Source organism: Aulonocara stuartgranti (assembly GCF_965226115.1).
Source record: "Aulonocara stuartgranti genome assembly, chromosome: 17".
Classification (NCBI taxonomy): domain Eukaryota; kingdom Metazoa; phylum Chordata; class Actinopteri; order Cichliformes; family Cichlidae; genus Aulonocara; species Aulonocara stuartgranti.
The window spans coordinates 24,061,405-24,074,257 of NC_138953.1; the positions used below are offsets into that span (position 1 = coordinate 24,061,405).

The 12,853-nt window shown below is 42.9% G+C and overlaps 1 protein-coding gene across 3 annotated transcripts; it reads left to right on the forward strand.

Moving 5' to 3' along the window:
• The first annotated feature begins 27 nt into the window (after window positions 1-27).
• On the forward strand, window positions 28-6,313 carry th2 (tyrosine hydroxylase 2). Of its 3 annotated transcripts, none has more exons than XM_082510469.1 (13): window positions 28-680; window positions 913-1,249; window positions 2,131-2,305; window positions 2,439-2,527; window positions 2,612-2,679; window positions 3,161-3,211; window positions 3,306-3,451; window positions 3,896-4,031; window positions 4,116-4,185; window positions 4,265-4,321; window positions 4,486-4,581; window positions 4,666-4,799; window positions 5,920-6,313. In XM_082510469.1, the coding sequence occupies exons 2-13, from the start codon at window positions 971-973 to the stop codon at window positions 6,083-6,085; spliced, it is 1,467 nt and encodes a 488-aa protein (XP_082366595.1). In that variant the 5' UTR covers window positions 28-680; window positions 913-970; the 3' UTR covers window positions 6,086-6,313. The 3 variants fall into 3 exon arrangements, with proteins under 3 accessions (XP_082366595.1, XP_082366596.1, XP_082366597.1); XM_082510470.1 differs by having other exon boundaries at window positions 28-601; XM_082510471.1 differs by lacking the exon at window positions 3,161-3,211 and having other exon boundaries at window positions 28-1,249.
• Window positions 6,314-12,853: the final 6,540 nt, after the last annotated feature.

The window sequence follows — 12,853 nt, forward strand, 5'->3', positions numbered from 1 at the left end:
TTCCTCTAGTGAGGGGAAAAAACGAATGCCCACTTGGGGTTGGCTTCATAGACTCCAGCTCCAGCAAAGAGTAATTTTGTCCTCTTTGGATAGTTTTACTTTCTGTATTCAGAAGTCTTGATGGGGTGCATTTTTTATTACTCATTCATTTCTAGCTGGGGTCACTCATTGTGCCTTTTAAAGTGTTATTAATGGTATCATCATTCTAAAAATTAAGTCTTCATGCTCCAGTTTTGCTAATATTGTCACTTAGCGCCAGAGCAGGCTCAAAGTATAATGGGGGCCTTAAATGTTGAGACGTGCTGTGCTCCCCAAACCATTTAAAAAATTCTGTTTAACACTAATTAGCAGCTATCTGTGCCCGTGAGTCGCATCTGTACAGTTCATCGGTTTAGCTCTTAGCGCTTCACCTTTCTTCCAAATATGGTCGCTTCTGGCTATCACTTCTCCATCTTTTATATACAGTCTTTGGTCTGTCCATATTAACAGACTGCAAAGCATTCTGGGTGCTGCAGGATATTATTTTTTTGGAGGGGAACAGCTGGTACCAACACAAACATCCCCCTCTGTTGTACACCACCAGTTTAGTGAATAAAAAAGGGTAATTTACTTATAAATCCACCTTTTAGGTCAGCTGGAGCATTATTAAGGCTGATTAGTGTGCTCTTTTCCTCAATGAGGTGAGGTTATGTTCACCTCACTGATGTCTTCTTTACCTGCAGTCTAGATGTAATCTTGAATCTGTTCCTGTAGCTGCCCCAAAACACAGGGTGAATAAGAAGCGAACATAATAATCTTCATAGCATAATTTTCTATTTATATCCAAGACTGTGTAACGTTTACGTAACCTTTAATGGTTTTGTCTGAGTGCACCTGAAGCGTCTCCTCCTGATATTTGTGCCCCATAAATAGAAAAAACGCCGTGACGCAAAGCAGGCCTCCAAGCAGCTCATCTCCATACAGCCTCTAGATGAGAGGAGGCTATTTAAACCTGTCCGAGCTCTCAGCTCCAACAGAGATGAAGACGGACGGTGTGGTGCAGACCTTCAGCGGGAGGAAGCAGAGCCTGATCGAGGACGCGCGCCGGGAGCGCGGAAGTGCCGGCGGCCCGGCAGGCTCCCCGGGGCCCTCCAGGTACGGAGACGGCTTCGTGTTTGAGGAGAAGGACGGCAGGGTGACCCTGAACGTCCTGTTCGCCCTCAGCAGCGAGAAAAACGCGGGCTTCTTCAAAACAGGGAAAATATTTGAGGTGAGCCTGAGACTGAGGTGTGGAAGCACTTCATTAAATGCATAGACTCGTGTGACGATTTTATAAATTAAATGTAAACTTGAAAAAAGCATAAATTTCAATGTCAAGCATGTCTCAAACACTCTTGAATCGTGCGACAGAGGCATTTTTCAGTAAATGAAGCCAGATATCACCATTAAATTTCCTCATTTCTTTTAAGGACTGACGAGTTTGTGACGTGTAATAATGCATTAAATTTATAAATATGCATTAATTTGCACATTTACAGAACATTTTTTTGCTTTGTTGACACTTGTCCTTTGATAACCTTATAAATTAAAAAACAAAAACAAAAAAAAAACTACAGAGAGCCAGAAGCAAAGCACATTTTTCCACATTTCATGGTGTGCAGAATCCCTTACAATAAAACTTTCAGAAAATCCAGAATTACTGCAAAGTTTAAAGCTGGTGTTACTGAAGAGGGAACTTCTGGATAAAAGGATGTCAATTATCAGGCATTATTGCTGCTGTAGGAAAAAGTCCGATTTTTATTAGAGATATCACCAAAACTAATTACTAATTAATTTCATTTATGCAGTTAAATTGTACTGCTGTCTTTTTTTAACCAAGACACTCTTAAATTATATTTTTAATGTCAAGAATCTTGTTTTTTCTCCTGGGTAATGGAAAACAAACAAACAAAACAACGAATTTGTGTTTGGTAAGATTTATTTGGTGTGGGTGATTTGTCTTGAGCAGCCTGTGAAGCTCATGGAATGAGTGACAAATAAAAAGATTTTGTTATGTTTATGGGGTAAAGCTAAAGACCAGCAGAACTGAAAGAAAAACCTGAAGGAAAAGCAGGAAAATTACATCTTTGTACTTTTTAAAATCTCTTGCAGACATTTGAAGCCAAGCTTCTCCACATCGAGAGCCGAATGGGGAGGAAGTGTAAGAACAGCACGACGGACCTGGAGTTCTTCATGAAGTGTGAAGTTCACAGCTCAGACCTGGACGTGTTCGTCAACTCACTGAAGAGAGTGGCTGACGACGTTCGCTGCATGCCAGAAGAAAAGGGCAAGTGTCTGATCATTGATTCACCCCAATGCTTTTATCATGTTAGCACAGGACCCATTAACCACTGCATGCGATATCAGCCAATCAGACAGATGGCAGGAGCACTAATTAGTTTGTTTGCGCTCGACCACAGTGCCCTGGTTTCCCCGACAGATAAAAGACCTCGACAGATGCAACATGTTGATCACCAAATTTGATCCTGACATGGACCACGACCATCCAGTGAGTGATTACGCATCTGCTCCTAAATGAAAGACAAAAATAATGGCAAAATAGAGCGTAATGATCATTATTCATTTATTGCAGGGATACAATGACCCTGAATACAGAAAGAGACGGGCCGTCATCTCTGAGCTGGCCTTCAGATACAAACAGTGAGTCCCTCTACGCTGATGACGTCTGAACAAGTCACGTTTGGTACCGGGTTAAAAAGTTTAATCTAAAAGAGGTGAAAAGTTTGAATTGTGCAGCTGAAATGATGCATAGGCTGGTGGAATTGTTAGCTGTTGCAGCACAAAGAAAGAAGTGATCAGAAAAGCACCACATCAGATGCTGCAACCCGCAGGTGAAGCTGTGAATAAAAGCTGGATGTTTTTAACTCTATGCCGCCCCCTACTGAGCACCTGGACTGTCTCCACTTGTAATGTCTTATCTATACTGTGCAGATTATTGCTTTGACTTCAGGATATTTCATTTGAAATTTTAATGCCATAGTTTCCTTATTTTTATATATATCTTACCTTTATATCTTTCTGGGTTAACTGGTGACGTGAATGCAGTCAGATCCAGTTTAAAAATAGTTTATTGAACATATTATTGAACATGTGGGGACTGATGTTTATGAATATCCTGCAGGGGGGACCCGCTACCTGTGGTGGAGTACACAGCAGAGGAGATATCTACATGGTGAGGCAGCCCAGCCTGCACAGTCATGGCTGTAGATGCACTGTGGAGGGGGCGATTACATCACAGTGATGCTCTGGTATGGTTGTGTTTAAAGGAGGCAGGTCTACCAGCAGCTGAGGAGCATTTACCCGAGTTTGGCCTGCAAACAGTTCCTAGACGGCCTGCAGCAGCTGGAGAAAGAGTGCGGCTACGGAGAGGACCGTATCCCTCAGCTACGAGAGGTGTCGGCCTTCTTGAAAGGTGACACACTTAAAAATTAAAATCTGAACAGAATTTAACTCAGACGAGTTTTAAAAGTCTCTAAAAGACGAAATTACACGTATAAAGAAGAGAAGTAGTGTTTAAGATATCACTCTTTTAAAATGCATTATAAAAGTTCTTCACTTCTTCAAACAGCTTTTTATTTTCTTGGCTATTTTCTCTCATTAGTTAGGTTTCATTTAGACAGATAAGCAGATGAAACGTGATTCTTCGCATGTTTTTTTGTGTCACAGGTACTGATGCATCTTTTGATGCATTACAAGTGGGGAGTCTGGGACGACAGTGCTGTGCCTTAATGCTGTTTTTGTGTTAATTAAAGCTCCTTGTTGTGACAACAAGGACTGAAATGAAGTAAAGACGCAGAAAGAGAAGATACCAAAACGGACAGTTTATTTTCTGTTCTTTTTTTCTGGTTAAATTCAGAGAGAACTGGTTTCCAGCTGCGCCCAGTAGCCGGCCTGCTGTCAGCCCGAGACTTCCTCGCCAGTTTGGCCTTCAGGGTGTTTCAGTGCACGCAGTACATCAGACACTCCTCTGCGCCCATGCACTCCCCTGAGCCGTGAGTTTTTAGTAAGACCTGAACTGTTTCTTTATGCTCTTGGCTGATTTTACTTTGATAATAAAGATCACACCGCTCCCACAGAGACTGCTGCCACGAGCTGCTCGGCCATATCCCCATGCTGGCAGATAAGGAGTTTGCCCAGTTTTCACAGGTGACTGAACTGTGAGCTTGTTTTTATTCTTTGTGTGACCTTAAATGAAGTATGAATTAATAAACTTGGATGTTTTCAGGAGATTGGACTTGCCTCACTCGGGGTTTCTGATGAGGACATTGAGAAACTGTCAACGGTACGATTCTCAGCCTCAAAAATAGAACATGTAAATGCAATGAGTGATTTTTAACACATTCATGCAGACCTACAGCTTCACTCTTTGCAGTTTAATGGCCTTCAGTGCCATCTAGTGGTAAACACCTTTCATCAACCCTCTTTTTTTTTTTTTTTGCACTGCAGTTATACTGGTTCACTGTGGAGTTTGGCCTCTGCAAGCAGAACGGGGCAGTAAAGGCTTACGGCGCTGGACTTCTGTCCTCCTACGGAGAGCTTGTTGTGAGTTTCCTCACACACAGATGTCCTCTGTTTCTGCATTTACCTGCTGTGCTGTCTGACACTGCTGGTGACCTGTGTCTCCAGTACGCCCTGTCCAACGAGCCCGAGTACAAGCCGTTTGCCCCGGAGGAGACTGCGGTCCAGCCGTACCAGGACCAAACCTACCAGCCGGTTTACTTTGTGTCTGAGAGCTTCGAGGATGCAAAGATGAAACTGAGGTACAAGAAAAATATATATAAGCACATAGAAACCCTCATCAAATGTTCATGGAGGTCCCTACTTTTTAATAGTGTATTATATATCCTATATATATTATATATTGTTGTCTTCTTTTTGGCACTTGTGATGGACATAGAAAAGATGGACATAGCTACTGTGACATCACCCTTCATTAATGCAGGTTATGAAGTCTCAACTAGAACTAACAACATTTGAATGAGAAGTTGGAGTTAGAGCTGCCGACTATCTGCCTCCACTAGTTGAACTCACAAAGTGGACCTCTCTACTGTGTCTCTGCTTCTCTAGGGAGCGTTTTTAGGGGAAATATCTGACTAATAATATGTCCTGCTGTGAGGTATAGACCATCCATATGTTTGTGCTTCAGTTTGAGTGAAATTCCAGTATTTCATTTGTTTGTCACTTGCACTGATTAGCAGATATTTGTGCCTGTGAGTGGCACCTGTACAGTTTAGCTCACTCTTGTCCAAATATGCTCCCTTCCGGCTCTAAAAAAAAACCAAGCCAATGTGTCACACAGACATAGAAACTGATCTGCAACCATCTGGCAACCACCATCATGCCAGTCACACAGGGCCACAGACCAGTTACTGACCCTCTGACAACCACCAGTTGGGAGTGTGGCCCACAAAAAGGCCAGCCACTATACTGAGATTTAAGTAAACACTGCGGTCAAAAATGCAGAGCACAAGCAGTTTTATTGGTTATGTAAATATGCAGGAAATGCAAATAGATAAAGATGAAAAACTACAGGCAACCATGGCAACCTGCTAGCAATCAAAGCAATTACTAGGAGGTTTTTGGTGCAGCACCAAGTTCATCCAGTGAGTGCCAGCCATTACCACTGCTAACAACACTACAGTATACGTTTCCATAGCAACCTGTGGTTGTATCACATCTAGTATGGCAGACAATTCTACCAGTGGGCATGACATTGAGTGAAAAACCAATCAGACAGTCTTCAGTACTACAGTTGATCTCAGTAGAATCGCTGTTTATTATACCCAGTAGAAAATCTCCAAAGTGATTTCCAGACATGTCTGGTCAGTTAAACGTTGTTCTCTTTCTAATATTTGTCTTCAATTTGTTTTATGTGCACAGGAAATACTCTGCAAACATCAAGCGCCCCTTCACAGTCCGCTATGACCCCTTCACCTGCAGCGTGGAGGTCCTGGATCAACCCAGTAAAATCCAAAACGCCCTGAGCCAGATGAGGGAGGACCTCAAGACCCTGCACAGCGCCCTGGAGAAGCTCAGCTCGTCTTAAGACCGGGGGAGACATTTTTATAAGATTTCTCCTCCTTATGTAGTGAGATTTGTAAGGCTCCACTGGGCCATTTAACTGTGTGTATAAAGTAGACCATGTAAAAAGACAATAAATGTTTATTTTCATGAAAAACTCTTTGTTGTTTTACATTTCAATCTGAAAAAAATGCGCCACAGAGGTGGTTCAATGTTTGTCAGCAGGACTAATCAAAGGCAAAGGCTGAACCACTACAATACAGGGCTCCCAGACCATTTTCTAGCTTTTAATTCCAAACCGACTATTTCCATTTGGAAAATTCTTGGAAGTCATTTATCTTCACGTGTTATTAAGCAAAGGGAAGGAGCTAATTATGAATGATTTAAGTATCGTGTTCCCTCTTCTGGTCAAGGCCAGAGCCAGCACTGAGGCCCAACACGTCAGCAGGGCCAGGTCGCTGGGACCTCACAGCCGACCACAGCACGGTCCGCAGGGCTGCGCTGCTGACAGACGCTCTTCTCTCTTTATTTCTCTTTGGAGAATTTGGCCTTCGGGGTTTTTGATAGACGTCCAGCGTTTTGATCTCCACACCGGCGACAATGCATATCAAAGCCGTGCACGTCAAAGCTTCCCCTTGAGAAGACAAATCATCTCCATCTGCAGGATTCATAAAGCATCACCAGCATCAAGACGGTGGCTGGCAAAAGCCTTGCGCCAGCCACCTTGTGTTGGGAAGCTTTCCCTTCCCATAATTCCACTGTGCAGTAAATCAAGCCTCCCTGGGAAAAGCTTGTGTGTGCAGAGGAGAAAAAATTGTGTGCAAAAAGAGAGGGCTAGGGAGGGGGGGAAGAGTAATCTGCTGCTTTTGAAAGTGTGCAGCAACGCACACACTAGCACTCTCCAACCAAATGTTTCACACTTTATAATTTCTTGTAACCCGGCGACCAGCAGAAGGGATCCAATGAGATTCTTGCGCTTACTCGCCACAAATCCCAAATGCTGTGTCATCCCTGTATCATCTAACCATGAGTGTTTCCTTTATTGATGTCAGGGCCATCTCATCCCGACGCTGGCTCGGTTGCTTCTGAAATCAGGGTCAGGAGGTTCACTGCGTCCTCAGTAAGATAGTCTGTGAGGCACATTAAAAGTCCATCCCAGTCCTCATGGGTCCGTTTTGCACTAATGCACCTCACTGGACCTCAAGGTAAATATGTGTACCTTTTTTCTCCCTAAAAAGGTACACAGGTCATGAACCACCCTTTATTTTGCCAGGAAAATTGGGAAATAGCTGCAGGGATTTATTGAAATCTGTGCTAACATGCAAGTAGTACAGTATACGAGGCACAAAATAGTCTTTTGTTTTGGGGTTTTTTCTTTTTTTACAATCACATGACCACCTTTATTCTTCAACACAGCCTGAACTGAAGGCAACCTTCTTTGAATTTCTTTAAGTAGTCTTCAGGAATAGTTATCCTGTGTCTTGAAGGGCATTTAAAGCTCTTCTTTGGATGCTGTATGCCTTTAGATGATCCCACACTGCTTCAGTAATGTTGAGGATGTGTGTTTTTCTATCCAGAGATGCTTTTACTGCATTGGCAGTGTTTGGGATCATTGCTGTCAATCAGAAACGTTCCAGATGGTATTGCATGTTGGATTAAAAATAAAAAAATTCATAGTTTTCCGTGACAAGATCTCCAACACCGCTGGCTGAAATGGAAACCACCTCCGCCATGTTTTACAGATGACAGATGACAATTTGAACCAACAATTTTCACATTTAAATTCATTCAATTTTATTCAATTTTATTTATACAGTGCCAAATCACAACAACAGTCTCCCCAAGGCTCTTCATCACTCCATCAGGCCAGTTCTTGTGTAAGTTTGTATACCTCGTTCTTTTCAGCCACCCTACTCTGATGAGGCATCAGGGAACAGCAGATGGATCAGATGAATGTATAATGTATATGTCTCACAAAATCCCACATCTCTCTGATCTTTTTTCCTTTTTCTTGAGGATATACCTTTCAGATACTGTTCTTCTTCTTCTTCTATACAGACATGGATAGGTTAACTGGTGATTCTAAACATGGATCCAGGAGCTCATGTCATAGTGGACAGTATTAGTAAAACACATATCTATACAAACTTGTTTGGTCTATGATGTGTACTCAAGTAGTAAAATGACATTCACTGATCAGTTATAATCTATGTGTCTCACAAAATCCCACATCTGGACGTGCCCCCAGCACTGCCCCAGCCACAAGGTGTTGTAAGAGTATTTCATGAATTAAATACTCTTAAGAATCACTTGGGAAAGCCTTATAGATAAATAGATAGATAAAAGGAATAGTTAAATATTTTAAGAGACATTTTATCTGAGTCACTATACTATACCTGTGCGTGAGGAGCTGAAGTCAGGTGAGGGAAGGCAAAGCAAAACAACACACCTCTGAAGCTGATTAGCGGTTCCTTTTTTGTTCACTTCAGTTAGTTAATATGTTAAACACAGACAAACATCTGCCAGCCATCATTAGGTGAAGCCCTGGAAGCATCTGCAACATCTGGAATTCAAACAAAGTCAACTTTAGAGAAGTGTGGTTTTTACAGCAGCTTCACTGACGCTGAAGTTAAACAGAGAGAACAAGAGACAGAACGGAAGTAAGGAAATAAGACATTCATCGGTGATTGGCTGGACTTACCTGGAAGACCAGGACTCCAGCTTATGGTAAATTTATGATGGAGAAGGAAAGTTCAGTGTGATCTCAGGCAGTCAGTTGAATTTGTCTTTCCAGCTCCAGAGCAGCAATATGCAACTACTGCATGGTATTAACTTTTTGTCCTGTGTTAAAATATCTAACTAAGCAGAATTAAAAAGCACATTTACAACCTGGCACAGCAGCTCCAGAGGCTGCTGGCACCGATTCTCAAAGCCAAAGTCATATTATTTCAAATACAGCCCAGTTGGATCCAAATATATGGATTTTCAGAACAATTAAATTAATGAGTAAGAACAGATTTAATAAATTACTTACTCATTATTAGATGATGAACAGCCAGAGGCGTCCCAGTTTTTCTGTTTGGTTTATCCATCCATCCTTCCTTTCTCTTCCACTTATCCTTATTAGGGTCATGGGTGGGCTACCCCAGCTGCCATAGAGCGAGAGGCAGGGTTCATCCTGGACAGGTCACCAATGTGAAGCAGGGCTAACACAGACAGATGACAACCATTCATACCCACATAGTTAACTCCTCCCTGCAAATGATGCTACCAAGCTAAGGGTCTAGCCGATGCCAGTGGATGGGTAGGTGGTTTTAAGTATTCCTGGGCCTTTGACAGTCAACCATCTAACCTCCCAGTGCCATTTCTGTTTCCGTTGCCTTTATTCAGGCTTTGAAGAGACCACTCCCATCATGTCAGAAATGTTTCATCAACAGTTTTTTTTTTTGTTTGATTTCAGATGATGAGATGTCATGGTTCAGTGAGTAAACTCAGAAGTGCAAAAGCACCCAGCTGAGTTTGCTTTTTCGTTCAAACGTGCTCATAAAACTTTAAATCGGGTGCAGGTACAATATAGACCTTATAAAAGGATAAACCGTTGACACACAGCTTCCATAAAGTGCATACTGGCTGCATCAACACTTCAGATGATCAGCCAACACCACCCTAAAGCAGTGATGGGACCCTTTTTCACTGACTCTTTCTCCTTACTCCATCAAAATCAGCATAATCGCTTCATTCTGGGAAAGCATCGCAAACAAACCAGGCCAACCACAAGATTAAATCAAACACCAGCCTCAAAGAGCTCTAATCTCTCTCTTTGTTTCCTGCCCTATCATGCTCCTCATTATTTTTATTTTGCTCTCTTTGTGTTGAGCCCCCGGCTTAAAGTTGGCAGGGCCGCAGAAGAATTATCTGGGGGCAGGAGATTAGAAAGAAGTTTGTGAAGATTTGAAGACGGCCTGATCTAGCTTTCATCGTTTCACAGTTTGTTATTAGTCCACACAGCACCGCCACCGCAAGAGATCAAGCTTCATTCAGGTTACATCAAAAGGTAACGCCGGGGTCATCTGAGTGACATCTGAGGACTGCTTTCAGCAAAGAGAAGTCCACACAGCTCATGAACAAGATTAAGCCTCCCTGCTGTTCTGTCAGGCAGCCATCAGATGGCCACCTTGAGTCACAGGATTTGTAAACCCGCTCAGGATTGAGACTCGTGTTTGTGATTGCAGCAGGCGGAATGTGCACACATGAAAGGGCATCTTAAACCACTAGTTTATCCTTCTTTACAGGACTGCTCTCGGTCTGTTACTGACTTACATATGTGACATGAGTAAAGGAAGTCAGTTCCTTTCAAAAAGAAGCCAGCACTGAATTGGAAAGAAAGGCTTCAAACTTAATTTAAAAAAAAAATCCACTAAATCGTATGCACTGTCTCACTAAATGGCCTTGAAGTAATTTTAAAACATCTGGGACCCTTATTTTAGGCTGTAAATGTAGACGCCTGAGCATTGCTACCCCCCGTTTGGTCCAAGACGACTGTGACAACTTTTTCTCATGCTCCGGGTGCCTGAAATGAGAGGGAGGCATTTGTGACGATGAAGATGGAAGTGAAAGCGTACGAGTGGGGAGGGGAAGAGTCCAGGCAGGGTTCAGTGATTTGTGACAGAAAGACAAGGTTCACAAGATAGTAGTGACACCTGCTACGATGTGCCTTTTGGAGACGGTGGTACTGATAAAAAGACAAGAGGCCAAGCTTTAGATGTTAAGATCTTCATTGGGAGTGATCAGAATGGACAGAGTTAGTAGATCAGAGGGAACCGTTTGCAGACAAAGTAAAAGGGGCAAGGCTGATATGTGCATAGGAGGGATGGTGGATATGCTGGACAAAGGATGCTGAAGATGCAAGGGAGGAGGAAAGGAGGAAGGCAACAGAGAAGATTTAGTGAAGGAGGACACGCAGAGGGTTGGTGTGACAGAGGATCCAGGGGATAGAGTGAGATGGAAGCAGATGATCTGTTGCTGCCATGACCACAAAAGGGAGAAGCTGAAGAAAGAAGCAGAAGTCTCTTTATTTACTTCATATTTTGCAGTATTTGTGTGTATTACTGGGTCATATTGGCCATGACATCAAAAGAGTCGCGTTTTCCTGAATAACAACAGTTAAATGAATAAAAAATTTAAGTACAAATACATTTTTCAAAGATCTGAAAATATATCCATCTTATTAATAATGAGGTAAACATGATCGTGTATTGAAAGTGAACGTCTCAGAGAAGCTGATTTGTGGGTTGGAGTTCAAAATAATGTGACCTGATAAGTTTGCAGCAGTTTCAGAAACACCCCTGAAAACCATCACTGGTGCACACAGTTCTCCCCTGCATCTACAAACTCTGCAAACCCAGCAAATATAAACACGAATAAAATCCAGAAACGCTACTGCCCAGACTGTTTCAGAGGCCGTTAGTGAACAGGATATAGATAATGAAGGATATGTGCGGGTATCACAGGGCTTGCTTACTTTGTGAGATGATGCCAAACCGCTTTGTGCACGTACTCTGACAGCACGGCTCTGGACTGAGAGAGTCCGGGTGCCAAACTGGCCTGTCTCCAGTCCAAACTTGTCCTCCATTAAAGATATTTGGCACGTTATGATACAAACATATAACAAAAGGAGGCCCGAACTGCTGAGCAGCTGAATTTGTTAAAGTAAGACGTGATGCAACACAGTGGGAAGGTGACACTACTCGGCTTCGATCTTTTTATACGTTGGCTTTGCAGAATATTCAGTTTAACGCAGGCTTTAAATGATTTTCAAATCATTTTGTTTTTATTTGCATTTCACACAGCCGCTCCACTTTTTTTTGGAATCGGTCTTGTATACGCAGCTGCTCCAACACCGCTTGCACCTAAAGCACGGCAAAACCCAGAGAGCTGCGACCACATTGGACTTGTTCAAACAAAAAAAGTGGACCGGGAGAGCAGTAGCATGTTATGCTTTGTGGATGGTGGTCAGCGCCTCCTGTCCAAGAAATATAGGAGGCTGATGGACTGGTTTGAAAGAGTGGTGCTCGCTCCTGCTCTGTCACACCGGCGTCGGCGTCCAATATAACACAGTGTTTAAGCTGACGTTTACGTTGAAATAAAGCTCGTGCATTGAGGTGGAAGCTGAAGTGATCACCTGCCACCCCGAATGATTCACGATCAGTTTAATTACACCAGCACCCGCTGCAGTTGAGCGGCCGTACAACCGCTTTGAAAACTCGCAGGCATTCCTGTGATGGTACAATGAGTCTTTGTTCTACTGCGGGCAGCTGCCAAGTCATCCCGAGTCTTCATCAAGGTCAGGTGAGGCACATCCTTTCCTCTTCCTAAATCCTCACGCAACTGCTCAGTTTGAAGCTGAAGATAACCTGAAATGACCTCAGACTTGAGAGCCTCCCTGAGCTTTTCCCGTGCTTACACTTTTCGTGATATGATTCAAGGTCCGCCGTGGATAGTAAGAAAATTCAGAAGCCAAGAGGGAGAGAAAACACCTGTACGAGGACAACGTTGACTGGTGAAGTGTAGAGTTGGCACTCGGACACGTTCCTTTGAACTACGGCTCTCTTGGCAGGACATAACAGACAACTGATGTAAGTCATTCCTCTGAGAAATGAAAAACAAGTTCTCGGCATAAACCAGACAATCCTGCTGTTTATCTGTAGCTGACCTGAAGGGGTGGTCAGAAATGAGAAGAACAAAGCTCGAGCATGCAGCCAATTCCCATCAAATTCCACACAAACTGCATGAA

Excerpts from the sequence above, each read along its gene's own strand:
- th2 (XM_082510469.1), top strand. The coding sequence starts at position 971 with ATGAGAGGAGGCTATTTAAACCTGTCCGAGCTCTCAGCTCCAACAGAG. Across the intron at positions 4,186-4,264 it reads AGTTTGCCCAGTTTTCACAG|GAGATTGGACTTGCCTCACT; the intron begins GTGACTGAACTG and ends GGATGTTTTCAG. Across the intron at positions 4,800-5,919 it reads GATGCAAAGATGAAACTGAG|GAAATACTCTGCAAACATCA; the intron begins GTACAAGAAAAA and ends TTATGTGCACAG.